Below are 27639 nucleotides of genomic sequence, written 5' to 3'. Positions count from 1 at the left end.
GGAAGAAAGGCTGCTCTTGTTGACCCATCCCCCCAGTAACAAGTCACTTTGTGTGAAGGTCAGGATGTGAAGCAGAGACTTCTACAGGGTTCACCTCATTCACTGTGGCTGACAGAGACGTCTGCTTCCAAAAAACCTAACTTCAATGCACTAGGAGTTGGAGGGGACAGCAGCAAACCTGGATAATCATACTTTCATTCAACATTTACTGGCACCTATGAAATGCCAGGGATGGATATACATCATAAGGGACTGGAGCCTTAAGAATCATTTGCTACCCAATCAGTGTAAAAGTAGAAAGTGGAAAGGACCCAGAAGATCCAGCTGTCTTAGCTCAGCAGACAGGAGAGGAGAGATATGCTAGTGGCATTTAGTGAGGTCCTCACAACTGAGTAATGTCACAGGAAAGTACTGCAGCCAGTCAGTAACTTTCACACATCTGACTTCAGTGAACAATAGGACTCAAGTTGAAACTTTTGGGTCCTGGCCAAGGTCTGAGAGATGTACTAGATCATCATCTGTCCATCCATAATCATTTATTTATCTATAAATCACCTATCACCAATTACTGTGGAATAATCCTGTACACCGTGAAGATGTGTTGCTCTCATTGTTAATAAAGAGCTGATTCAGTGATAAACAGTGTTTTCGGGGCAGAGTGGAGTCAGAGGAGTTGCCAGCAGATGCAGAGGGAGCAAGAGATGCTGGATGACAGGTAAAGCCATGAGCCATGTGGCAACACATATATTGAAAGATATGGGCTCGAGAAAAAAAAAAAAAAACCCAAAAAAACCAAAAACAAACAAAAAACCCGAAAGATATGGGTTAATTTAACTTATAAGAGCTAGTTAAGAACAAGCCTAAGCTATTGTCTGAGCTTGCATAATCAATAATAAATCTCCTTGTCATGATTTGGGAGCTGGCTGGCAGGACAAGAAAAATCCACCTACATCACCTATCAGTCAAGATAATGTTTCATTATTTAGTCCAGGCTGACCATTAAGTCCTGGCAATCCTCCTATTTCAGCCTCCCAAGTGGTGAGATACTTAACAAGACTGAAGATATCCAGTTCCCAGTGACAACTGACTGCAATCAAGTTTCAATGCAGGACTCAGTAAATACTTAATAAGTCAGTGGTGCACTGGTTTTTTTTTTTTTTGGCTTATAACAGAATTTATGATGAAAACACTATGGATGAAGACTCACAAGTATTCAAATGTAATAAATTTTCCAGAAAAAAAATTATAAGCCCTCTGAACTTAGAAATTAATCTCTACTCATGCTAGAATTTTTTAAATTCTGTAATTAATGGCAGCAACTCTAACAGGTTTCCCTAAAAAGCCTGGCTAAACGTAGTGATAGAAAAATCCAGAGCCAGCTTTTACAGTGAGTAGCAGTGACAGTTCTGAATCTTGAGGTTTACATTACAACAAAAAGAAACAAAAGGATCGTTTCTCAACACCCATCCCTTCACCTTACAATAAATACATTTCTAGAATAGAAAAATAAATTACATTTTGAGGAAAAACTCCAATTAATGCCGACAGCATTTTTTGTCCTCTAAAGATACTGAGATAATGTCACTGGGATCAACTAGGAGACACCTGCAGGCAAGCTTCTGAGGTGATCTCCTGGAGGTTTGACTGAAGCAGGGACACCCTCAGGACTGACAGCTCCTTCCAGCAGCAGGCCAGGTCTGAGGGAAAGCAGCTGCTTTGCCTGCCCACCTCCACTGCTTCAGTCCTCCACTGCTATCAGAACTCAGTTTTCTTGGCCTTCCAACATGGACTGAAGTACTGCAGCTCTCCAGGAATCCCCCAAGCCTTCAGCACTAGACTGGGTATCAGGCTGGATCCAGCCTCATGGACTGAGACAGGGATGGTTAGACTGAATCTTACAGCCAACTAAACATCATTGTAACATATGCTCATTTTATGGGTCCCGTTTCTCTAGAGAATGCCAATACACAACACACACCCTAAAAACAAGTCTGTTACACAGGTGGAGGCTGAAAGTGGAAGAAACTACAAGGCTTAGATGTCTGGACATTATTTTACCATCTGTTTCACTGTAACTCAGAGTATATTTAGAGATGTTAAGAGTTAAAGTCTTGTGGACAGGGCTTAATCTTCTAATTGCTGGCATTTGGTCATGGGATTAAGTTCCCAGGAGACACTCAGAAAATGTCTGTTGAATAACCAAATGCTTAGCAGATCTTTGAGTCCAATTTTTTGTTTGTTTGTTTCTTGAGAACACACCTACATAGGCCTGGCTGCTTGGATCTCACAGGGATCTACCTGCACTGCCTCCTGAATGCTAGGAGCTCAACATTTTTAAAAAAATACAGTATATGACCCAAGGCAATGAATATTCATTGACATTTATGTGTATGAGCATTTTGCCTGCGTGTGTGTGTGCACTGCATGTATGCTGGGTGCCTGAGGTTCAAAGAGGACACCAGATTTTCTGGACGTGTAGTTATTGAAGGTTGTGAGATGTCACATGGTTGCCAGGAACCAAATCTGGATCCTCTGCAAGAGCTCCAAACCACTGGGCCACCTCTCCATCCACTCAATATTCTTTTAGACATGTTAATAGTTTTCAAATGTGTTTTGCTAACTTAGTTGTTGTATGATTATACTTAAGCAATTTAGAAATTAAAACATCAAGGCCATTTGACAGACAAAATTGCACTGAGGCCCAATTTTTTTTAAAGGAGGTAGATTATTTATAGGGCTATTTAAGTTTTAAAACTTCAAAGATAAACTTGACCACCAACGAATAGAAAAGTACCCTTTTATTGAGGTAAGACAAGTGTTATTTACAATATGCCATTGTTAGAGTATATAATTTGACCATGAGACTTCTAAAGCAGTTGAATTCCAGAGAACTGTAAGGGAAAACATTGCAGGCATGTTTCTGTTACAGAAGATACATTTGAACATGACAGAAACACTTAAGGCTGAGTACTGGAACTTTTCCTCCATGTGGGGGAATCATCAAAAAAAATTTTTTTTGTCACGAAGACAGAAGGCTGATTTTAGAAGGGAGTGGGGTTAGGGAGCCCTCAAGAATAGGGCTTCCAGAAGTCAAAAGGCTGGTTTGTTTAAAAACAGAGCCTCTTCAAGGTTCTGACTAAGGAATGCAGCGTTGGCAAGCAGTCCCAGGTCCACTGCAGACTCACCTGAAACTGAAAGCCATCCCTGCCATCCCAGCCCTCCGCCTTACTAAGGGTTATGAACTTCTCACATCTTCTCAGGTCCAGTGTTTTCTGAAACCAGACTGCTGAAAGGGCTGTTTGCTGTAGTGCAAAAACACTTGGATAGGGTCATGTCTATGAAAGATTTTAATGGCGGACTCCTGATCTAACAGAGTGACACCTAGCCATTGTCAAATCACATGGGCCAAAGCCTATGAAAAGTCTACCGGGCGCCTCACACAAGTCAGCTCTCAAAGCACAGCACTGACTCTCCAGGGAAGATGTGACTTTTTGAGGAACATCAGACACAATGCCAGGTCTTTTATTATCCCATGAGCTATTGAGGTAGGATTCTCCATTTATCGAGTTTTCACAGGTTACACCATAAAGTCAGATGCAAGTACCAAACACGACAGTAATCCACAAGAATGAACCATCCCACTACAAACCAGTGCTTCCTTCTGCAGACCAGCAAGGCTGGAATTCTCCTGGCACCAATAAATTGAACTAAAAACAACAAACATTGTAATGTCTTGTAGAAATGGTTTGTAAATAAATAGAATTTCAGTTATGATTTTCTGCATTAAAAAGCTTTGCCACTGTTAAGAATAAATAGTGTAATCATTAGTGGTAAGAGAAATAGTACTGTATCTGTGAAGTGCTCCCACCTCCAACAAGAAAACTAACGCCCGGGGAAGGAAGGAAACCATTGCTGTTCCTGTTGGCAGACTAGCAACAGAAGGGAATGACAAGCTTCCCCCAGCACCACGCTTCTGAGGAACCACAGGAAGTTTAGTTATAGTGTAATAGCTTTTGCACGTCAACGGGGCATCTCCTCTCCTAACTCAAGATGGAGAACAGTGGAGGAAGCAGATGTGATGCACGCTGATTTTTGGATGTTATAATAAAGCTGAAAATAAGAGGAAAATCAAGATGAAAGTAACAGTTCTTCTTACAATCACAGAATCAAGCCTTTAACATATTACACACCTTCAATGTCACCGCAAGTTATGAAACCAAGGTGGGAAACTGCAGCCAAATTTCATAAGAACACAACAAGAAGAAAAACTACATCATGACATGGGAGAAACCATCTGGTATGCATCATTTAGGATCTCAAAACTTGATTCCAACCCCCTTTGTAGCAGACTACTCCATGGTCAGAATGCTCTCTGGTGTCTGCGTGCAGCAAATTGTACAAACACACCCAGGCCACACTCAAGACATCTGTGCATCCAGAGTGTTGTTGAGTCAAGAAAGCACTTGGTCAGCTATGATTGAGGAAGTAACAGCTTAGAATGACCTCTGTGTATTCTGAAGAAGAATATCTAGTTCAGATTTTTATCTGGCTCCAAAATATTAAGATTCAAAAGGACCACAAAAGTTTTATTTTCATGTTTACAAAAAAAGTGATTCACACATGAAACTGGGCTTTCCTTGGGCTGATACACCGACGACATAATCCAATCCAATTCAGGCATCATTATCAGAGACCCAGCACACCTAGAAACATCTGAGTCATCAAAATGGACATATACATATAAATGCCTATCGGCGGTGTTCCTGAATCTTCTAAAAAGAAAAAAAAAAGTAACAGACACCATGGTTCTCTATGAATGGCTGTTTCACACGCTGCAGCAAGACTAAGAAACAGCCTTCTCAAGTCACTAAGCACTGTAACAAGGCTTCATCCTCTCGAGCCGCTGATCGCTCAGATCACCTGATCACAAGCTTGCTGTCATTGCTTCTTCAATAACTGTTGGTACTTGGAGGGTATATGATTAAAACTTCTGGAAGGATTTTACAAGCTAGTTTGTGAAACTTAACTTTGTGCTGAATATTCTTCAAAGGGTTTTATAAATAATATAATATTTAAAGTCTTCAGTTGCCTTGCTGTTATACCATATTGTTGCTTTCTCCAACTTTGTCTACAAACTGTAAGGAGAAAAAAAACATAATTAAAAGGAGCTCAGGCACTGTATAGCACTGAATCACACTTTAAATGCTGGTTTAAAACATCCAGTTTTACAAGATTTGTGAGAGTTCAAGGCATGACTGATAGTGGTTAACTGGATGGTGTCCACCACCATCTTCTCAGGTGTGTACATAATTTACTTTTCTAAAAGTTGCTTTGGCATGACATGTTATATACATGAATTTAAGGGTGAAACATGAAAAATGCAACACAATGAATAAAATAACGTCTAAAATGACATTGACACTGCTAGCTCCACAAAAGAAAAGACTGCAATGCCAGCCACTCATGCATTAATGAACCCAACAAGGTATTTCCACTGACCATTCCTGTGGATCTCTTCTGGGCCTATGTGGTCTTTGGACAAACAGATTTAACTCAATTAAGTTCAGTAATAAACAACAACTATCAACTAAAAATATGTTAAATGAGCATTCTGGACATCATACTGAAGAGGGCAAAGACACTGAAACATTCAGTGTTGCCAACATAAATTTATAATTGTCAAATATGAACTTCAACAAACACTCATGAAAATGGTTATTGACTTTGGTTACTCCATCCCAAATCAGAAACTTTTTGTCTTTGGCATCCCAGATGGTGATGTACAGCTTGCAACAGAGTGTATATAAACATAGCAATGCTGCAAGGCAGAGAACTGCCGGGTTCTAGCCAGCAGTGCTTTTGCACGCATGTTTCAGATCACTTAGGCAGTGACTACAGACCCCTACTGTACTGCATGCCCATTTACACAATCATTACAGAATTCATAACTGAGAACATAATATGCTATTACAACTATAGGTCTTAGTAAATTCAAACATCATTCTATATATAAACAATATCTACGTTGAGTCTGGTAATAAGAATACATAGGGCCAGGGTCCACCCCACCCCAAGCTGAGGTACCAACTTTAGAAATGATCATAAACAGGTGATTGATAGTATTTGTGAATTCACTAGAACCTTAAAATAAATTTCAGTGGTAAAAGAAACACCATATTCATTCTCCACAGATAAATAAATGCAAACACCCAAGCTGAGTCAGGGTGCTCTGCCTCTAAGACTGACCTGGTTTGGAAAGGACTGGGCTTACATTGGTGCTCTTTTTTCTGGAAGTCCTCGTTAGCTGAGAACTCAGCTAACACTGTGGCTCTCCCTGCAATCTCCAGACAGACTAATGGGCCTCATTATCTTTTATACTTTAACCTAGTTGTTCAGAAAGAGCACGGAACTTGGCAAGGTGACTTCTGACATGGGTTAGCTCTAGAGCCCAAAAAATTGTCTCCTTCTCAGAAGGACTCCATCTCCAGCATTCTCTCCATATTTCAGGATCTCACTTAGTTTTCAGACTACGGAAGATGACTAAAAAGAAGTCACCTACAGTTGTCATGAGATTAACTGGGTCTCTGAGGTCAGTAAAATGTTACCCTTTATTCACAGACTTGGGAAAAATGTTTGGCATTTCTATTGTGAGTGGCAGGTGTTATACTGGGCTCTGGGGAAGAATGGTTAATAGCCATCTGTCTACCTCTGCCCTGAAGAACTATGATCACAGCTCTGCAGCTCTCTTCTTGATAATTAAAACAGGCACATATTATGACAGAGGTATGTACAAGGAAGGCAGGCAAAGCTATTCTGAGTCTGCCACAGAGAGTTGGGAAGACAGGTAAATCCTGAGGCTTCGGAGACCCCACAATAGATGGAGCCTCCATGGCAGGTTAGTATCATGCACCCACAGAACGCACCCTGAATGCAGGAAGAGTTTCACTTACCAATTCACAAAAGTAGCTTAGCATTATCAATTGAAGTAACATCAAAAATAGAAAACAATACTGAAAATGGCATGTTCAAACGAAACATCAGGTTTCACAGATCTATGAATGATTAATTTCTGGTTTTCATGGTAACCGGGATACATGGGACACAATCATTTTTATCACAATGACTCAATCACATCAATGATTCAAGCTCCCAGTAAAAAGGCATCACAATCTATTCATTTGGGTGGTTTTAAAAATGTATTGCTAAATACATGACTACTTACTGATCTGATTCCAGGTAGATTTAGGAGGGATCCAAGGACAGGCACTCTTCTGATAAAGCCAACGACCACAGGAAAGAAGCCCCTGGAGGCAGAAGATAGGTTAGTAGACTTCAATGCTTTCTACCAGGAGGAACCACTAGCCAAGTGTAACGGAGACTCCAGAGTCATCAGTTACAACAAATGCAGTTAACAATGGGATGACTGGTAAAACGGTGTCCAGAGTATAACAGGACCTAGTTGTGCTGTGATTAGACCATGGGCTTTCTGATCCACTGCTGAAGACAGGGGAACTGGGGGAGGGATAACCAGAAGAAATGAGCTGTTGAGCCTGTATACATGGAACCATGAGAACACCACCAACAGAAGACCTATCAGATGGTAAGCCTCACATCTTGCCAGTTTTTGGTGTTGGATACTTGCCCACAGAAGCGACACAGCCTCTAATTAGTTTATGTGTGGGTTAGTGAGGCCACCTCTCTCTAAGATGAAAAGGAGTTTAAGAACACATAAGAAATGACATGTGTCTGGTTCTTAAAATGCAGTTCCCAGGGATGAAAGTACCATGAGAGAGGTCAGGAGCTGCCAGCTTCAAATCTGAACCCACAGGAAGTGAACTGACCCACCCCAGAGGAACAGCTCTTCCAGTCCAAGTAGGCACATTATTCAGAGATATACAGGTTGCTTTCTTAGCAGTACTGAGCTCAAATGCATTTTTTAAAGTATCTTTAAAAAAACACACAATTGTGACTTTATACACTGCTACTGGGGGTTTTATGGATTTGGAGAAAGAACAATAAAGACTCTTAGCTCTAGATCTTAAGCCAAAGCCTCCCTCAGAATAAACAAAACTCAGCAGAAGCATGAGGACTTTTCCAGAAGCCTCTTTAAATCATGAAGCTGATGTATTAATGCAGTTTACCAATAAAACAATGCTATCTTGTTCTGTACTGGCATCAGGGGCCAAGTCTGGCCTTTTAACCTCCATTGCTGGAGACTGTATAGTTGCCAGCATTCACTCTCAAGTCTCTCACATGCTCAACTTGCCTTAAGAGCCGCCCTTCCTTCCTTAGCCCAGTGATTCTTACTCCTAACTCCGCTCTGCTTTCTTTTTCCACTCCAATGGCAAACAGCTAATGTTCAATGTCCTAACTTTATACTGGGCACCAAGTCTGAGCCTTTTAACTATTTTCCTTGCCTCCAATTGTTCTTTCTGAAATGCACCCTAAAATTTTTCTTATTAATGTGTGTGGGGGCACGTAGCACATACCATGTTAGGTGTGGAGGTCAGAGGACAACTTACAGGAGTCAGTTCTCTAAGCCCACCATGTAGGTCCTGGGGATCCAACTCAGGTCTGTCCTCAGGCTTAGTGGCAAACACCTTTACACCTTTAGCCACTGGGCAATCTCCCTGAACCTTGATGTGCATTTCATTTTGATACTAGAGCAATCTCTCTAAGATGCCTACCTGGTTCAACTGTTTCTGGCTTAAAAATCTTTGTGTCCCTGCCTCTCTGCTGCAGACACAGCTCCTTAGCCTAAATCTGGTAAGACAATAAGCAACTCATTCAGAAAAGTTTGCAGCCTGGCTGGCTTACACATTCTTTTTGGCCTCACTGCAGCTTCTTCCTGCGTATGGCCCACACTCCCATTGAGAAACTGCTCCCCCCTTTTCAGAACAAACAGCTTTCACAAGCCTGCCAGTCTCTCCTGTCAGTCAACTAGTCAACTTCTTGCTGACCTACAGGATGTGGTCTGATCCATTCAAGTCTCAGCTTATCTGAACATTCCTGGCCTCTCCCTGGATAAGCTCCCCGATTACTAAGATCTTAGAATAGTCTGTGTCTTTCTTTGGTGACATAACATCATCACTGTATGATTTTGAGACTTTATAGTCTGTTTTCCGTATTTAGAAATGGTAGCTTTTCTAAGACAGATTTGGCACTTAATTCATTTTCATGGTTTAGGTGACATGGTGCCTAGCATTTTAAAAAATAAATACAAGCAGTGTTACTGAACACATATGCTCACCATGTACCCTCTGCTTATTGCCTAACTTGTTCCCACAAGATAGCAACTGATCAACATTTCCAGTGTATTCAGTACTGGATTTCTTAGCAGCACATGCACTAAGCATGTTGCTGTCAAGAAGCAGCCACTGTAAAGCAACATATTTACGTAAGAAAATGACATGTCTCTCCACCCATCTATCCCACTAAAGAAACATCAAACCCTGTTGTACTGGCTGGTTTTGTGTGTCAATTGACACAAGCTAGAGTCATCAGAGGAAGGAGCCTCAGTTGAGGAAATGTCCCCATGGGACCCAGCTGTAAGGCATTTTCTCATTTAGTGACCAATGGGGGAGGGCCCAGCCGATGGTGGGTGATGCCATCCCTGGGCTGCTGGTCCTGGGTTCTATAAGAAGGTGGGTTGAGCAAGCCATGTGAAGCAAGCCAGTAAACAGCTCTCCTCCATGGCCTCTGCATTACCTCCTGCCTCCAGGATTCTGCCTTGTTTGAGTTGTTGTCCTGACTTCCTTCAGTGATAGGCAGCAATGTGGAAGTGTAAGCCAAATAAACCCTTTCCTCCCCAACTTGCTCTTTGGTCATGGTGTTTCATTGCAGCAATAGAAACCCTAAGACAAATTGCTACCAAGAGTAGGGTACTGCTGTGACAGACCTGAGCATGTTTTTGGGAGGATTGTGGAAGGACTTTGGAACTTTGGGCTGGAAGAACCATTGAGTGTTAAGAGCTCAGTGGGGTGTCCTCCAGGAACCTGGCAGAATGTTGAAAGAAAGTACAGAGGCAGAGGCCTGGCCTGCAAAGTTTCAGAGGGAAGTTTAAAGACTCTATCAGGGCCATGTGTTATTTTGAATTAAGAGCCTATGGTTCTGGTTAACTGGGGCTTAAGAAAAAGCTGTGATTAACAAGATACCAGAACTACTAAAGCAAAAATTTTGCTTTGCTGGGATACCTGATGCTGGTTGGCTGGATGAAGAAATTAGCAGTGATTAAGAAGAGACCAGCATCACTGAGGTGAAATCTTCTGGGATGTGTTTCCTGAGAGCACAGAGAAGGTGTGTTCTAGAGGCAGCCAAGGTTGTACCTCGTGCTGGCAGCTGGACTTGGTAATGTGTAAGCTTCACCAAGGTGGCACTGGTTTTGAAGGCATGAAGGGGTCATGGAGAGCAGCTGAGGCTTGGTATTCTGAGAGGCCAGGAAATGCCATTGGTGAAGGTACAGCCTCAGTGGTAGCTAAAGGCCCAGGACTGAATCATGCGAAGAAGCTGAGGCTTGGCACCATGAGGAGAGCCTATGAGAGGCTACTGGTAAAGTGCAGGCCAGTTGCAGCAAGTGACCCCAGCATATTGGAGATGCCAGTATCATGGGATGACCATACGAACAGTAGCAGGAGTGGAGTGGAGCTAGCCAGAGCCTAGAAGGCAAGATGTGTGTGCTGCAGAGGACAGAGCAAGAGAAGTGACCCATGCCCTTTGGAACAGTCCAGAAGATCATGAATGGATCCCAGATATTGAACAGTTAGAATTTTGTTGTGCTCTGATTTGACTGTGACTGTGGCCTGAAAGTATTTTACTGGAGCCCACAGTTGAGAGACTTCATTTTAAAAGACTTTGTATTTTTAAAGAGAATGACTATTTTAAAGGAACTAGAATTTTAAATGTGTTTGAGTTTGTAAAGACCGTGGGACTTTTAAAATTATTTAAGATCTTGGGGCATGAATAAGAAAGGAAGGGTTGTGGCTTAATAGTGATGTGTTTATGTGTCAAGTTGAAAAGGGGTCAGTTGTATTGGCTGGTTTTGTGTGTCAAGTTGACACAAGCTAGAGTCATCAGAGGAAGGAACATTAAAAATACTCAACAAATACTTTGTTACCTTATTCAGGCAGTCATTTACATTTAGGGAACATTTTTATAGTTGACTGACCTGAAATGAAAAGACTCAGTCTAAACAGCAGTGAAGTGATCTTCTTACATTAATCAAACTACCCAGGATTCTGTAATAGTTATGTGACACACTGGCACAGTAAAGGGAAGAAAATAATGGCCTACCTGAACAAGAGAAAGAATCCATAAATTTCGAAGATCATGCCTATCAAAGGCCAACCAATAAGGACCACGAACACACCACCCAGGAAAAACCCGGTGGCTTTCACTTTGTGTTTCTGGAAGAAGAATCTGAATGTTCTTTCTAGACCAATTACAAAAGCCAAACCAGCCACAAACAGAACCTAGGAGAGAAAGACAACACAACAGAGAAAGGGTTAAACACCTCATCAAGTGAAGAGCAAGGAGTTAAGTCAGCAGTGAAGCAGTTTGCTTGGCATCTGCTGTGTGCAGTGCCAGAGTCCTGCCCATAGGTCTCACAGCGGAGCCAGGGCGTGGGGCCCGCATGCTGGAAGTCCTGGCTGTCAAGTCAATGGCCTCATTCCTTGTCTAACTCCATTCAATGGAGAAAGATGATGAAATGGGACAGAGGGACCCACATCTGCAGCAGTTTTCTCAGCTTGGTTGGATGGGAAAGGAAACGGCTTAGTCAAACAGACATCTGGCAAGGCCTAGACGGTCAGCTTGCTTTTATGTGTCACCAAATGTAGTCCCTAATTCTGCAACAGTCATGATGGGGTGCAGGAGTTTCTATGGGTGGGTAATTTGGGTGGTGGCTATGCAGACAGCAGAGGGTCAGTGCAAAGCCAGGGAGAAGAGCCTAGCAGCAGAATAGACACACATGGTAAGAAATGATTCCCCTACACTGTGTGTGAAATTCTTCCCCCATTAGCTTTCCTCAGGAAACATTACTCCTTACCAATGCACACCAAGCTTACCAGCTAAGTGCCACATTCCCAGATAATAGTTCTGTTTATACCACCAGATGAAAACACCAACTTTGCTATCCTGTCTCTTTTCAATTAAAGTAGGCCACAGACTTCAAAAACATCTCAATATCATTCAGTGACTTTTCCATCTTCTCACAAGGGGGGTTATTTCCTCCTGGAACTCCTGTACGACCCCAACATATGGACAGGGCAGTACACAAGCAAGCAAACAAAGCATATCCTTTCTATAAGCCAGGAACACAAGCAAGTACTCAAAAAAATTGCATTGATTTATTCACTTATTTACCTGTATGTGGGCATGTGTATGGAGGTCAGAGAATATCTTAGAGGAGTTGGATTTCTTCTTCCATCATGTAGGTTCCAGGGATTAGTTGGTGGCAAGCCCCTTTACCCACTGAGCCATCTCATGACAAAAGATGTACATCTTTTTTTGTTTTTTTTCAGACAGGGTTTCTCTGTGTAGTTTTGGAGCCCGTCCTGGAACTCACTCTCTAGACCAGGATGGCCTAACACAGATCCACCTGCCTCTGCCTCCCAAGTGCTGGGATGAAAGGCATGTGCCACCACCGCCCAGTCAGAAGATGTACTTTTTAAAAGCTTCTAGGTTATTAAAAATTTGTTTATGCAATTTAACCACATGCACGGTTTACATTCAAAATAGTTTCGTAAATTTACTACACATGGGGCTAGCATATCATCTTTCTTCTCTTTATTTTTTGAGATGACACCTTGCTCTGTAGCCCAGGCTAGCTTTAAACTTGTGGCAATCCTCATGCCTTTGTTTTCTACCTGTTGAGTTTATAGGTCTAAGCCACCATGCCTGGCTAGGTCTTCTGCCTCCCAACTCCGACTTAGGGGTAGCACCCATGTAGTCCATTGTAAATCACACCACAAACACTTAGAGTAGTTGACCAAGTGGGAACCTTAAGTGTAGCTGAAGTTATCTCCAGTCCTGCCTGGGCCCACAGCCACTCAGACACAAATAAACACACAGATGCTTATATTATTTAAACTGTTTGGCCTAATGGCTTAGGCTTCTTGCTATCTAGTTCTTATATCTTAAATTAACCCATTTCTATTAATCTATAAGTTGCCACATGGCTCGTGGCTTACTGGCACTTTACATCTTGCTTCTCATGGCGGCAGCTGGCAGCATCTCCTGATTCAGCCCTCCTGTTCCCAGAATTCTCCTCTCTCTTTGTCCCACCTATACTTCCTGCCCGGCTAGTGGCCAATCATCGTATTATTTATCAATCAATCAGAAGAACACATTCACAGCATACAGATATCCACAACACTTAAGTTAATCTTTTATTCACAGAGAGCTGATGGGGTTCACTGCTGCTGCAAACAGTGAACTTGAGAGTCATTTACCTACGACTGACAGCAAGGAACACTAATAGGTAAAATAGGTCACTAATAGGTAAAACTGCTTGATGAATTTAAAATGTACATATTCAAAACTTACATTTCCAATAGCCAGCAGTGCTTTGTCAAAAAAGAGAATCATTCCAAAGAACAGGAAAAACACTCCAAATCCTGTTAGGCCCATGCCGATTTCTGCAACACAAAGCACATGGTTAAGGCGAGAAGAATCAGGTCCCTGACAATCCTGCAAATCCAGCACAAAATCCTGAAGGTCCCCATCCTGTAGGTCAGCTTCTTAATGGCATCAAGACCTTTAACAAGATGCAGCACAACTAGTTATATGGCCAAGTGTAAATCAGGAAAGAAGAAAATTCCCAATTCTTAGGCAGGAGACAAGAAAAGACAGGTCTAGATTCTAAACCTTTGATTATATATATATTTACCTCTGAAAAACCTCTCTGGTCTTAGACAAAAATGCACAGGTTTTAACTATTTGTCTCCTACAAACTTCACACTACCAATGCAGGATAAAGTAGACTAGAACCTGAAATTACAACCCAGCACACGTTTTCACTTGTTCACTTAGAAATCAAGATTTGTCAATCAACTACTAGAGACCAAGGGGTGTTGTAGGTACTAAATACAGGTGGACACAGTATAATCGAGGTCTACCTTGCATATAAAATGCTTCATTGACCTTACATTGTCTAGGTCCTATCTTATGTCTGAGCCCACAGACACTCTTGTTACTGCCACAAAGCAAAATCTGCCGGTTACTTCTCAGTCATCCTGCTGTAGCTGTTAGAGGCTAACTGGTAATCCCCCTCCCCCAAGAATTGCTGTTTGTATTAGTGATTTGTGATCCATCCCTTCAGCTCTAGAGGGCTAAAATCCAGGCCATACATACACATACAGGACGCACTCAACAATATTAGGACCGAGGACATCAAGGGTCTGATGAGCCAATACTTTATAAACTTTACCTTTCTCTACATCTCCAAGGTCTCAATTTTTGTATACTTCCATTTTGTTTCTAAAATTATTCTGAAACAATCTACAAGCCTGTCTACCACCATTCTAGTTTAAATGTATTTCACACGCAAATACCAAAATTCCAGATTAATTATTTTTTTTTTTTTTTTTTTTTTTTTTTTTTTTTTTTTTTTTTTTTTTTGGTTTTTACGAGACAGGGTTCCTCTGTGTAGCTTCCAGATTAATTACTTTCTTGCTCAAATGTTTTAGAGGAGAATTTACTAAAACAACTAAAAGTGAAACTCTATTAAGCAACTAGTTGTTAGGAGCAATTCGTAACAACCAAGTTATCCAAATGTGACTAACTTCTATATTCACAGATTATCTTAATAATTATACAAAATCTAAGATGTTTGTTTTTGAAAAAGGAAATCAAGCTGGTAAAGTATTTGCTGTGCAAGCATGAGGATCTGAATTCAGATCCCCAGCACCAACCTACAAAGTTAGACATAGTGGTTCATGCCTGTGATCCCAGGGCTAGGGAAGCAGAGACAGCAAGATTCTGAAACTCATTGGCCAGGCAGGCTAGCCTAATCAGTGAGCTCCAGGTTCAGTGAAAGAGCCTGTCATTCATTCATTCATTCATTCATTCATTCATATATATATATATATCTCACAGAGAATGATTGAAGACACTCAATGTCAATCTGGACAGAACTGTGCATGCACATACAAAGTAAAAGCATTCCCCAAGCTTAAAAATGGAGGAAATTAAATGGAAATATAGTTATTATGCACTGAGAACTTGCCAGGAGTCAGGCACTGTGAGTTATTTCCCAGAGCATATGCAATGCAACTTCCCAGTATCACTGGAACGTAGGCAGAATCACTTTAGGGTTGGAGGAAGATGATGTGTAGAGAGGGGATTTATGCTGCCCAAAATCAAACTATGGTCAAGTAAAATAGGCCTTAAAACAGGCCTATTTTAACCATTATAAATTGAACTCAAGAGTACTGGACTACATAGAATGATGTTACTGATGTAAGTTTAATCTCAGTAGGTACCAGAACTATTAAGAGGTAGCTGCAGTGGAAAAGGATGCCTCGTGGCTCATCACAGTGCAATGTCCATACACATGCCTGATGATTCCTTTAACAAAGTTCTGAGGCACCAAGCAGCAATGGCTCAAGTTTCCCGCAGACATCTGATTACTGACTGCTGTATATAAGTATTAGTGGGGTGGCAGCCAAGCCACCAGCAGCAGTAGACTTCACATCTAGTCCTCTCAATCCACAATCTTGCTACAGCCCAGAACCCAAACATTCCCATGGCCTTATCAAGTGCAGCTCAGAAGGGGACAGCTGCCTGTGGAACCTTTGTCAAATTATCACTAGCACAATGCTGCCAGGAATACCCTACTGAAATGGGTCAAAACACTTCACCACACCCTTTCTCATCTCCAGATCTTCCTTTGTCCCTGTCCTTATCCATCCGTAAGTTCTCCGAAGTCAAAAGGCCTATATGGCACAACGGTCTTCCTGCCAGGATCGTACTTGGGAAAACGTAATATCCTATCTTCATTTTTTTTCTGTCCATAAAAAGTAAATTTTGATATAAGCAATCTGAGAGATTAAATTAGATAACATTAAAAAAAAAGCCTACTTAGGAAATTTTATTAAAAAAAAAAATGACCCGTTTAACTTAATGTCCACTCGGCTGATGTTTCCGTGACAGTGATACTGAGAGCAGACTCTCCTTTGCCATCACAACCTTTAAGAAAACAGGTAAGTTCAACCAGGTATCAATCTCAGTAAGTCAAACAAACACTACAGCAGCATTTTACTTAATATGACAATCCAGATGTAACATAGATGCTGTCTCCATTGCAAGTCTTGGCATTTCTTTAGGTACTGCTGGAATGGGGAGAGTGCTACTATAGTGTCTTAAGTCAATCATCAACTGTCACCCACCCTTCTCAGAACCTAAGGCCCTGAATCATGTTGGCATCTCTCTGGGATGATACTGGTCCAATCCTGCAGTAAACACAGACACAGATACAATCTGAACTTAAAAGCTCTGGTCCCCTAACTATTGGTTGTAACTCACCATCTCACCTCAGGCATTGGCATGTGAACATCAGAGAATTTCATCCTTTCAAGAAATTTGATAAAAAGAGGTGGAAAAATGGCTTTTTCCTCAGAGTCCAATTCCTGGAGACTGAAGATCTCTGCCTTGTGCACAGATTTGTACCATCCCTAGATGTGAATACTTACATCAAGTCTCCTTAGAAGCCAGCAGTACAGTGAAAAGAACAAAGACTTCTGAGCCATCAGTCTTGGGGCCATAGCATTTTCTGTCTATGTGTGTGTGAGTACCTGAATGTCTTTCATGTTCCAATTTTTAAATGGCCCAAGTCTGCCTTCCCACGCTCATGCTATCTCAAACTCAAACTCAAAAAAAACCCCTGCTCTTCCAGAGGATCTGAGTTTGGTTCCTGGTACCCACATTAGGCAGCTAACAATTGTTTGTAACTCCAGCTCACATGCATATGTCCATACTCACCCACCCCCACCCCACATATATAAAAAATTAAGCTCACTTATCTATATATCTACATCTTACATTAAAATTAAAGAAAACACTCATACAACTGTGAAAAAGGAAAAGGGACACTCTTATTTCTGAGTAGAACCAAATGAAGCTGATGGACCAATAGGCAACACTCTGGGGTTAGTCCAAATCAAAAACCCATGGGTATGATTGGGCTACCAAGGTGTACAGGGAACCATAGAAGATCTGTAAAATTCCAGTGTGCCATGACTTGAATTTAAATCTTCAGACTCCATTTGAGAATAACTTCAAGGAAGGCTTTCCTTCCAGTTCAACAGAATCTTGAAAATCTAAGGTGACTAGAGTTTGAAGACGCAAAGGTCATTGGTAATGAGGAAGGGTGAGGCAAAAAGAGGTCATACTCATAAAAAAAAAAAAAAAAAACCTTTAAAAAGTAAACAGGGTTTGGTGGAAAAAGAATTGAGATTGTCAAGAAAGGTGGAAAAATGAAAACGATGGAGTCGGGGACACAGCTCTACTGGTCCATAGAACACTTGTCCAGTATGCTCTCATCTTTGGGGCCACAAAAAAGGCAAGACTGCAAAGCTGATCGGAATGATGAGATAGGCAGAAACGGATGCTAAAATAAATCACACCACTAAGTATAGTATACAACAACACTAATAAAGAAATCCTTTACCTGTAGAGACAGGCAGGGTTGCTCATGCTTGTAATCTCAGAGCTTTAGAGGCTGAGGCAGAAGGATTACCAACCAGCCCGTACACAAAGAGCGAAAGGCCGGGTTCATTTACAGACACAGTGTGATCCCGACTCCTAACACAGAAAAGTAAACCACCACTCCCAACAAAAGTCAATGCTCTATCTGAGCGCAAAGTGACCTTAAAATTGACAAACTCGGTTGAAACTTAAACAGGCAGAAAACTGAAGTCTTTGCAAGGGAATTTTGGGCAGGCTGCTAACAGCGGTGTCTGAAGGCAAATCACTACCGCTCTCTATGCCCCGAGCCACCCTGGTCTCGCAGGAACCCAAGTGCGGGCGGACGGCCCCACTCCCGGCGCCCCGGAAACTTTGTCCGGCGGCGGCACCGCTCGAGTCGGGGTAGTCCGACTGGATTCCGGTCGCGGCCCCCTCCCTCCCGCAGGCCGCCGCCCCTCGCCGCGCTCGCTCCATTCATTGCGGGGCGGAGCAGAGGCTGCGGCGGGAGCAAGGCCAACGCGGGGCCCCGGCAGCGCTTACTCTGCGTATCCGTGAGGGAGATCATGGCGGCGGCGGCGGCGAGGACCGCAGAGCCTCGGGGCCCACGCTGCGAAGCCTAGTCCGGAGAAGAGCCACGGGGACGCCGCCCGGGCCCGAGCCGCCACGTCTTCCGGAAACACGCAGCCGCCGCCGCCGGGCCGCAAGGCCGCCCGCTATTGGCTGCAGCGGGGCCAATAGCACGTGCTCTTGTTCGGATGTGCGCCTGGGCGCCGCGCCACGCCGCCAATCAGAGAGAATCTGGTTTGTGATTGGTGGAGGGGGCCGATCCGGAAGGGTGGGTGCTGCGGGCCGGTGGCGGGAAGGGTTTTTTTTTCACCGCGGAGCGGCTGACAGGTGTGTGGAGGCGCCGAGCCCCGCGCGTGGACCCGCAGGGGTCTGCGGCACGGGTGGGAGCCGGCCCTCGTCTCTGCCGTCGCTTGCAGGAGCCCTGGCCGCCGCAGCATGCGCTTCCACCTCCTCCTGTGGAGGCAGCGGGGTGGAGGGGCGCGCTCCGGGTTAGCTTGCGTTTTCCTCCCGCATTGGTGACTGCGGACCTGGCTCAGGCTTTTGACTGACAGGCCTTTGCGTAACTTAATTAGTTCCTGGGTATATTTTGAGTGGAGATATCTTTTGTTGTGAAGTTACATAATTTGGAGAAAAGGGACAGGTTTTTGGCAGCAAAATCCAAAAAAGATTATTTGAAAGAGTGGGAGGAAATGGACTTATATCGTATCTCTCCTAAGCGAAGAAAGAGCTCCTGTTTTCGGGTTCTGGAAAAGGCATTTTGCTAGGCTGTTTGATTACAAAAGTGAATAGAGTCAATCTCTGTTCTGATCTTACGTTATGGTCCATGGACGGAGTATTATCACTCTAGGAAGTGGTGAGGAGATGCTGGTATACATGAGGAAGGAGGAGGCTTGACTTATACTCATCCTTATGCTCGTTAGTGATGTGTGGCCATTCCATACCGTTTAGTCAAGGCTCAGCCTGACTTAACAGCTTTGTACAGGAAGGGTGTGGTTTGATAAAGCAAACAGTCCAAGTGATAATAGAGGGGCTCAGAATCTGTCTTTGGTGTGCACTCTTGGTTTTAGCAAAATCCAAAATTAAGCAAATAATATAACATGCTTTCTATTTTTTTTTTTTTTTGTATGTAATGGTGACAGATTGTCATTGACTGTACAAAAAAGTTCACAACAGTTCGGAGAAGTCATTCAGGTTTAAGTTTTAGCCATTAAAATTTAATATAAATCATGTGTTCTCCCACTTTTAACCGTTTCAGATTCTTGTAAGCTAATAGAATACTAGCTGCTCCCTCACCCTCTCTCTCTGCAAATGAGCAAAATTTAGAGAAGTTAGAGTAAGCTCCCTGTAGCAGAGAGGAGGTCCTGAAAATGACCTGCTTAGAATACTAGTTTCTCTTAAAGGTGAGTTTAACAGTAACTCTAAGGCAAGTGCTCAGTAAAACACTAAGTGGTTCATATATTTATGTTTTTACCTAACCTTCGGTATTTGAATATATCTGACTTATTTGTAAGATAAGTCCTGCCAGACATGGCTGTGCATGCCTTTAGTCCCAGCACCTGGGAAGCAGGATAACCCAGGACTCATGGCCTCTGTGAGTTGAGGCCATGAGTTCTGCCATCCCAGTTTTTAAGGCTTAGAGGAGCAGTGTGTCATGCTGCTAAGGTCCACATGGACCTGGTGGCAGATTTATTTAATATTTGGCCTTTTTGGCTATATCACTTTGCAATGGTAGTGCGTTTGGTGAGTGTTGTTGACCTGTTTGGCACCAGCATCTGTAGGATTTTAAAAACGGTTTGCTTTCTAGTTCTTTTTGCACACAATAGTGACAGATTGTCATCGACTGAGCGTTGTTGGTTGTATTGGTTTGGTTTACATTTTGTTTTGTGGTGCTGGAGATTAAACTAGCTAAAAACCATGAGTTCACATCTTGGTGAACCCAAAGCCAGAGCAAGTACATCCTGCTGAAAGACCTGAAAGAGTGGAGAAAGATTTTTTGCCCTCAGGAGGCAGGGAGAACAGGGGAATTGTTTTGAAAATGCTGCTCTTCAGGAGCAAAGGAAGGGTTAGGAATTGGTTAGGGAGGCCTGTTCATTATTCATATGGGGGCAGGAGAATTGGGAAGGATACATTTCTGCACATACCATTTTGCAGCATAACAGTTTTAGCTGATAGTAAAGAAGATTTTGGAAGTGTGTTATACAGGAATCTGCTCCTGGAAAATGCCTGCCTTGCCTGATCACTAATGCCTGTGCATGTTGAACAGGACTTGTGCCAACCCCAACAGTATTGCTGTTAGAAAATGTTGCCATATTTGTTCTTTCACTTTTAGAAGGACGCTTGGATCTTCAGTTCAGCTTTAGAATGGCATCTGTCTCAGGTTAGTGGTTGCAGTTATTCTCATATGTTACTGTGTTCTTCTTTGACTTACTCTTTGAAAAAAAGTTTGAAAAATTCTCATTCTAGAAATTATTTTTTAAAGCTGTCTTATTTATGTGCCCAACAGAGTTTACCATTTCAGTATTAGTAAACGATGGGTCACTGATGGTCAGAGTGTTCACACTGTGTAACTGCCACTGCTGTCTATCTCCAGAACCTTCTGACCACCCCAGACTGATTGCTGGTCCACAAAGCTCCTCACACTTCCTTTCCTCCAACCCTGGAGAGTTACTGTTCTCTTTTCTCTCTCTGAACTTGACCTTTTAGGGACTCCTACACAGGGAGGTCTGTCAAACCTCATATGGCATTATGCCTTCAAGGGAATGTGTGTCAAAACACTTTTCCTTTTTAAGGCCCACAATGTCCTATTGTGTGTATATGCTGTGTTTTGTTTGCTCGTTCATTTGTTGATGAATAGTTAATTTTTTTTTGCTCAATTTGATAACTATGAATAATTCTAATACAGTCTTCAGTATAGGAATGTCTTAAGTTTCTCCTTACAGTGGATTTTTTAATTGTGTGTGTGTGTTTGTGGTGTAAATATGGGTGTATGTGTGCCACAGCATTGTTGGAGAGGTCAGAGGGCAATATTCTGGAATCAGTTCTCTTTCCACTGTGGGTTCAAGGGATAGAACTAGGGCCGTCAGTCAGGCACAGCAAGCGTTACCCATTGAGCCGTCTCACCGGCCATCTCTCCAGTTGTTCAGTGGACCGGCTGGATGAAATGTTAATTTCATGTTTAATGTTTTGAGGAGCTGGTGCTGTTTTGCACAGTGGCTGCATCATTTATGTTCCCATCAGCAGTGCCTAAGTGCTCTGACAATGTTTTTGACTGAAGTTAGGAAACTGAGAACAGATAAAGAAGAAAATATAAATCACTCATAACCCCAATGTCCCAGTTAATATGAATGCTAATTGATGTCAGTTTTATTAGTTTTCAACTAAGTTTTTAATGATTTGTACGGCTTTGGAATGTGTTTTAAAAAAATATAGAATATATATGTGGTACTAAATAAATTCTGTAGTTTAATTATTTTATTTTTAATACCTGAAATGTGTGACTTTTTAAAAACTGACCTTACTTACTTGAACTTTTGCCCTATCCATTTTGACAATATGAACTGTACAACATTGAACATACTGGAATCTAAAGCTTTGTGTGGCTCTCTGGGTAGTTCTTTAAGTTCCCAGAAGCAGTCTCTCCATTGTTGACCTTCCTCAGATCAGCTGTTTCCCTTTATTGCAGGTTTCACGTGATCAGACTGTGCTGTGATAGTACAATCTTGTTCTTGGTTTGATTGATGGGTGACCCACTGGCAGGGGCAGGGAACGTTAACTAGGATGGTTTTCCAGTCTTTTCTGTGGTGTAATGGTTATGGCCTTGGCTGCATGCTACCCTACCAGCTGGGAAACAAGACCGAGTTCTCTTTAGAAAAATACTTGGAAGGGTTTTTCTTCTGTATAGAACACACCCACCACACAAACTGGCATACAACATTACAGTTTGCCTAAGTGTAAGTGTGGATATATAACCACCCAAGTTTTTGGCTTTGTCACAGGACTCGTTCTCACAGCCTGCAAGTTAATGATCAGTGGTAATAATTTGTTTAGGTCCTTACCCAAATAGGCTTTACTTCATAGTAAAGATGAGACTAACAGGTGCTGTTGAACAGAGTAAGTTTAGTGTGGTCATGGTTGGATTCCTCGTCTTACTTTACTTTCCCAGACTTCAACTCTTCCAGTGTGATTTAAAACTAACCAAATAATGGAGCAGATCTATTTTAAGACGTTAGTCTACTTCCTCTGCTGTTCCACCCATCTGTTGATCTTTATTTGAGACACCCTTTGAAATTGCCTTTGGTTTGTTGTTTTGTATTTGATGGGAGGGAAGCACTTGGTTAGTTTCAGCTTGGGACATTGCTAGAACATCCACACACAAACCACAAGCTTAGGAAGACTGGCGTGTGACTGACTCACGTCAACGTGCTCTTGAGATGAGGTAGCAGCAATGTACCATGCTCTTGCCTTGTTCTCCTTTGTGGCTTGCTGAAGTCGTTCACCGAGTATTTACTCTCACCTCCTGTAACCTGTATTGTGTAGGCTAGCTTTAGAAACAGTATCATTTTGAGTAGGTCTCAACACCCAGATTGTCTTACACTCTTAGTCCATCAGGACTTTGTGTGAGGGTCACCAGTTCTGACTTTGTTTCAGGGTTGATACTGGATGAGGCAGTATTTGGTTCTAGAAGCAGAAGTACCATGTCTGTGGAAAGAGATTCACTGCAGTGATTAATGATTAACTCTTTTTTTTTTTTTTTTTTTTTTTTTAAAGATTTATTTATTACATATACAGCATGTATGCCTGCAGGCCAGAAGAGGGCACTAGATCTTGTTACAGATGGTTGTGAGCCACCATGTGGTTGCTGGGAATCGAACTCAGGACCTCTGGAAGAACAGTCAGTGCTCTTAACCTCTGAGCCATCTCTCCAGCCCAATGATTAACTCTTGCGTGACTGTGGGAAGTAGTTAAACCCTCTGTGTGTTATCTGTGTGTCTGACACTAGGCCTGAGATGCCCGAATGGCAGACAGAAGAAGAGGCCTAGAACGTGGGGAAAGCAAAGGCAAACTACTGTCTGTGAAGATGGACTGCTAGTTCTTACCACATGACTCGTTCAATGGCTCCCCCGCAGTTTGGAAGGTGTGGGGGGAAGGCACTGTCACAGAGCTGCTGTATTCTGCACAGCCTGGCTGAAGGTTTGGAGAACTCCCTACAGGCCCCACTGCTTTCCTGAGGTCATCTCGCAGCAGTTCCATGTCAGGAAGGTGACCAGCCCTGATCTGACACTCATCCAGATATGGAGATGTGGAAAGGAGGGTTCTCTAGAACTGCCCAGGGAAGGGGATTCTGGGCAGTGTAGTTCAACCCTGGCTGAGGCAGCACAGCACAGATTCCCCCACTTGGCCTCTGTCTTACCCAACTGACAAATGCAGGCAATGATGCAATTGTGCTTCTGCCATGGCGAAACTCTCCCCTGTACAGCCTCCCAGAGCACTGATTTGTCTTTATTCACCTCAGCCCCACCCTCTTGGTTAACTTGAGACTCGCAGCCTAACGTAGGAGTTAATTACTATTAACTGTTTTATGTTATGTGTTTGAGAAATAGGAGAGGAACCAGGAAATCAAAAACAGAAAGCCACAAGTGCGGCCAATAGGCAAGTCACAAGATGAAGGAGAAAGATGTGGTATGCATGTCTTGTTCTTGGTGTTCAGTGGTCAGAGTTGGTGTTTTAGTATTGCCTTCTCTAGCTTCCTACTTGAGCTGTTTAAGGTTTGTTTCTAGGCAAAGACTTCTCTTATTGGTGTGCTTATTACAAAAATTATTAAATATTGTCACTTTGTAATAGCTTTATCACAGGAATATATGGGAATGGTGGAGGTGCCCAATGGACCCCTGTTCCCGACACACTCCTTATTTCTGTGGTGTAATAGTGACTCACCTTCCCCTTAGTACTCAGCGCCACTTTCCCAGCCAGCTCAGCCACCCTAGTCTGTTGATTTTCTAGTGTGCAAGTGCAGGCCTTTGGCGTCTGGTTTTTGGAGCACTGCTCTTTTCCTTGGTACCTAGAGCCTCAAGACCTCAAGACCAAGAGCAAAGCCTGAGGAACAAGTGGCAGTTTAACTAGTGTCTCATTCGAGGTCACAGTAGGAGGGGCCACTGCCCCCTAAGGCTGTGAATTGAGGCTACAGCAGAGGCATCAGTATTCACTGATGTGGAGCAGACCATGAGAGCATGTCTGTGTGTGTGTGTGTGTGTGTGTGTGTGTGTGTGTGTGTGTGTGAGAGAGAGAGAGAGAGAGACAGAGACAGAGACAGAGACAGAGACAGAGAGAAACTACTTTAGCTTTTTAAAGTATTGTTACCCAGCTAGCACTACAATTGGTTTTCTAAAAATGTCTTTTTGTTATTCTCTCAACCTTGTTATTCTAAACACTGAGGGATGTGAATTAACCAGTACTTTCCCAAGAACTTTGTGAGCTGTGGTTAGAAGCAGTCTATGCAAAATATGAATATTGTCCATAAGGCATTTTCTAAATTGAAGTGTGGTGGATTTCACAGAAGCATTTCAGGGAAGGCAAGCCCATGTGCAGAGCAAGTATACATGAGTGAGATACTTCCATCATAGAAAGTTCCAGTGTCTTGTCAGTCTGCTGCCAGGCATCTGGTCTTCCTTTTAAGAATGGTGCCACAGAGGAGACTCAGTGAATGTGTGCGGTCTGCAGGCTGGACACTGACCTATATGTAACCAGATTAGTCTCAGTGAGTATATGTTGGTGCTGTAACACAGACAGTGTGTTCTTGCTCTTGTACAAGAATGGCCTCCAGGTGGTTTTGTCCATGTGATGAATTAGTGTCTTCTTCGTTATTGTTAATGGGCATTCCCACAGGACATAAGTGTCTTCACAGTTATGCCTGTGTGGAGTTCCTATACAGTCCTCCCCAGACCCTGTGCCACGTTTCTAGGATTCTTCTTGCCCAGCCCTAAGCATCTCACCAGTTCATCACACAGAATCCTCTAACTTAAACCTGTGTTGGTTTTCTTCCTCAGTCTAAGAACAGATGTAAGGAATCTAGGTGTCAGGAACTCCCTGAGAGGCCAGGTTCATGAGGTTGATGAGGGGGCAAGATAGACTTGTACCCCTTGTTCTTGCCTTCACTTAACACCTGTTTGAGCTCACTTTTTCATGTACCACCTCTGTCGTGCTGGTGGTCTGCCTTATGAATCAGTGTGCTAATGATAGGGAGCACAGGTCACATGGTAACTTGGTTTCTTGGGGCAGGCCACATTGATTTCTGAGGGGAGGTACTAAACACCTGTAAAAAATACTCAGGAGGCTGAGGGGGTTGGATTTTATGTTGAAGGCCAGCCTAGGTAAGTCAGTAAGACCCTGTCGCAGAATACAAAGAGGATTTGGGCTGTAGGTCGGGGTAGATGGCTTGTGTGGCACACCTGAGGTCCTAGGTACAGCACTGCGGTGATACAGTGACACCAACAATAAACAGTAAGATACCATGTGTGACTGGGAGCTGGGTGGGCAGTGGGTCCTGGTTAGCTGGAGTTGGGTGGGCAGCGCGTCCTGGTTAGCTGTGCCCGCAGTGAGGAGGGAGATGGGTATAAAGTATGGGAAGGTAAGGGCCATTCAGACCTGCATGGGTGGCTGTATCTTGTAGGATAAGCTGGATCTTAGGACAGTGTGGGACTCATCTGGTGCTCACTGGGACTTGCATCAGTGTGCCATCATGTCTAGGGTGCTGTGTCCTGTCGAAGAGCTGAAACCTCATCCACACAAAATTGCAAACAAACCTACCCCAAATTTCCAGGAACACAGAGAAGTTGCAGGCCACTTGCTGTTCCACGAAGGTTCAGCAGGTACCACAGGAGCTGACTTCTGACCCATGGCAACAAGGGTCACCAGCAGATCCCTGACATGAATGAGATGCAGGAGCACCTGACCTATGCCTGCCATCCAGGTGTGGGCCTGATGGCTGCTTCATTTCTTCCTTTCAGATCAGGATCACAAGATTTCATCCCAGGAAGAGGCATTAAACTATACTGATTGTTTGGGCAGATATGATATGATACCATTAGCTTTAAAATTTCCCTTGCTTCCATTGATGTGGGATCAACAAGAGTTTCACCATGACTTCGATCCTTGGGTCAATACTTGCCTTTGATAGTGGAACTTCACACAGAGACTTAGTGAGTTTGTCGCCATGGTATTGTAGAGCAGGTGACCACAGCACTGGTTTTCATTTCACATATTCCTTGCTTGTTTGTGATTGGCAGATTGTTATCACACTGTAGATGTAACTAACTGTCTTATTAAATAAGAAACACAGAGCCAATACAGAGATGAAAGCCAAGAGGTCAGAGCAATAGCTAAGAGCTAAAAACCTTACCCTTCACTGTCGCTGTACCTCTCCTAAAGAGAGCTACTTCCTGTGTCTGTCTTTTTTTATAGAGTTTCTGTTCTGCCTTCTCATTGGTTGTAAACCCAACCACATGACCTCCTAGTCACTGCCTGTCTGTACAGACCTCCAGGTCTTCTATGGTTGGTATTGAGATTAAAGGCGTATTTCTCCAATGCTGGCTGTGTCCTTGAACACATGGAGATCTACCTAGCTCTGCCTACCAAGTTCTGGGATTAAAGGCGTGCACCACCACCGCCCAGCTTTCACTATGGCTTGCTAATAGCTCTGACCCCCGGGCAACTTTATTTATTAACATACAAGTCACATTTTAGTACAAATAAAATATCACCATATCACGCCACTGCATCAACTGAAACATGAAGACTTTCGTGAAGTAATGGCTCAGTCACCAGGTGGCTTGCTTGGAGAGATTTAGGAGACTGCTAAACCAGTTCTGTGTCACATAATGAATGGCAGCTGTCAAGCCGGGCGGTGGTGGCGCATGCCTTTAATCCCAGCTCTCGGGAGGCAGAGCCAGGCGGATCTCTGTGAGTTCGAGGCCAGCTTGGGCTACCAAGTGAGTTCCAGGAAAGGCGCAAAGCTACACAGAGAAACCCTGTCTCGAAAAAACCAAAAAAAAAAAAAAAAAAAAAAAAAAAAAAAAAAAAAAAAAAAAAAAAAGAATGGCAGCTGTCACTTATTACATGTTTAGCTTCTGACCAGGTCCCTGTTGAGAACTTTTTGCATGTTGACCCTCTTAACTCTTCCTAGCAGTACTGTGGTCTTAATAATTGGACATTATGGGCATTCAGTGGAAGGGGAGAGTGAGGTGTTGGCTAGGGTTTTGCTGGGATCACTTAGCAGGGGGAGAGACTAACCCAGGTCTCTGTGACTTTAGAACATGTTCTTAGCCCTCTGCCCTTCTACTTTTAGGCTTGGAATTTATACAGGAATTTCCAGAAATCAGTAGAGAAGCTCACACT

The 27639-nt window shown here is 43.0% G+C and overlaps 2 protein-coding genes across 2 annotated transcripts in view; one reads left to right on the top strand and one right to left on the bottom strand.

The window, feature by feature from the left end:
* Positions 1–4559: 4559 nt before the first annotated feature.
* On the bottom strand, positions 4560–18381 carry Golt1b (golgi transport 1B). The gene is made up of 5 exons (XM_059258757.1): positions 18223–18381; positions 13543–13634; positions 11290–11468; positions 7223–7304; positions 4560–5135 (listed from the first exon to the last, which is right to left on the bottom strand). The coding sequence occupies exons 1-5, from the start codon at positions 18245–18247 to the stop codon at positions 5097–5099; spliced, it is 417 nt and encodes a 138-aa protein (XP_059114740.1). The 5' UTR covers positions 18248–18381; the 3' UTR covers positions 4560–5096.
* A 158-nt stretch (positions 18382–18539) lies between these two features.
* Positions 18540–27639, top strand: part of Recql (RecQ like helicase) — a 25256-nt gene continuing 16156 nt past the window's right edge. Inside the window, exons 1-2 of the mRNA XM_059258754.1 lie at positions 18540–18576; positions 20579–20626. Coding sequence (XP_059114737.1) covers positions 20611–20626 — 16 coding nt within the window. The 5' untranslated portion in view covers positions 18540–18576; positions 20579–20610. The remainder of the gene's footprint in view (positions 18577–20578; positions 20627–27639) is intronic.

The sequence above is a fragment of the Peromyscus eremicus genome, chromosome 3 (assembly GCF_949786415.1).
Source record: "Peromyscus eremicus chromosome 3, PerEre_H2_v1, whole genome shotgun sequence".
Lineage (NCBI taxonomy): Eukaryota > Metazoa > Chordata > Mammalia > Rodentia > Cricetidae > Peromyscus > Peromyscus eremicus.
The sequence above is the reverse complement of the archived record's forward strand: the minus strand, read 5'-3'. Positions and strand labels throughout refer to the sequence as shown.

Bases quoted from the DNA above. Each gene is read 5' to 3' on its own strand.
- Golt1b (XM_059258757.1), bottom strand. From the start codon at position 18,247: ATGATCTCCCTCACGGATACGCAGA. The intron at 11,469-13,542 runs GTAAGTTTTGAA...TTTCTCTCCTAG, and splicing joins CACTGCTGGCTATTGGAAAT to GTTCTGTTTGTGGCTGGTTT. The intron at 5,136-7,222 runs GTAAGTAGTCAT...TTCTCCTTACAG, and splicing joins ATCTACCTGGAATCAGATCA to TTTGTAGACAAAGTTGGAGA.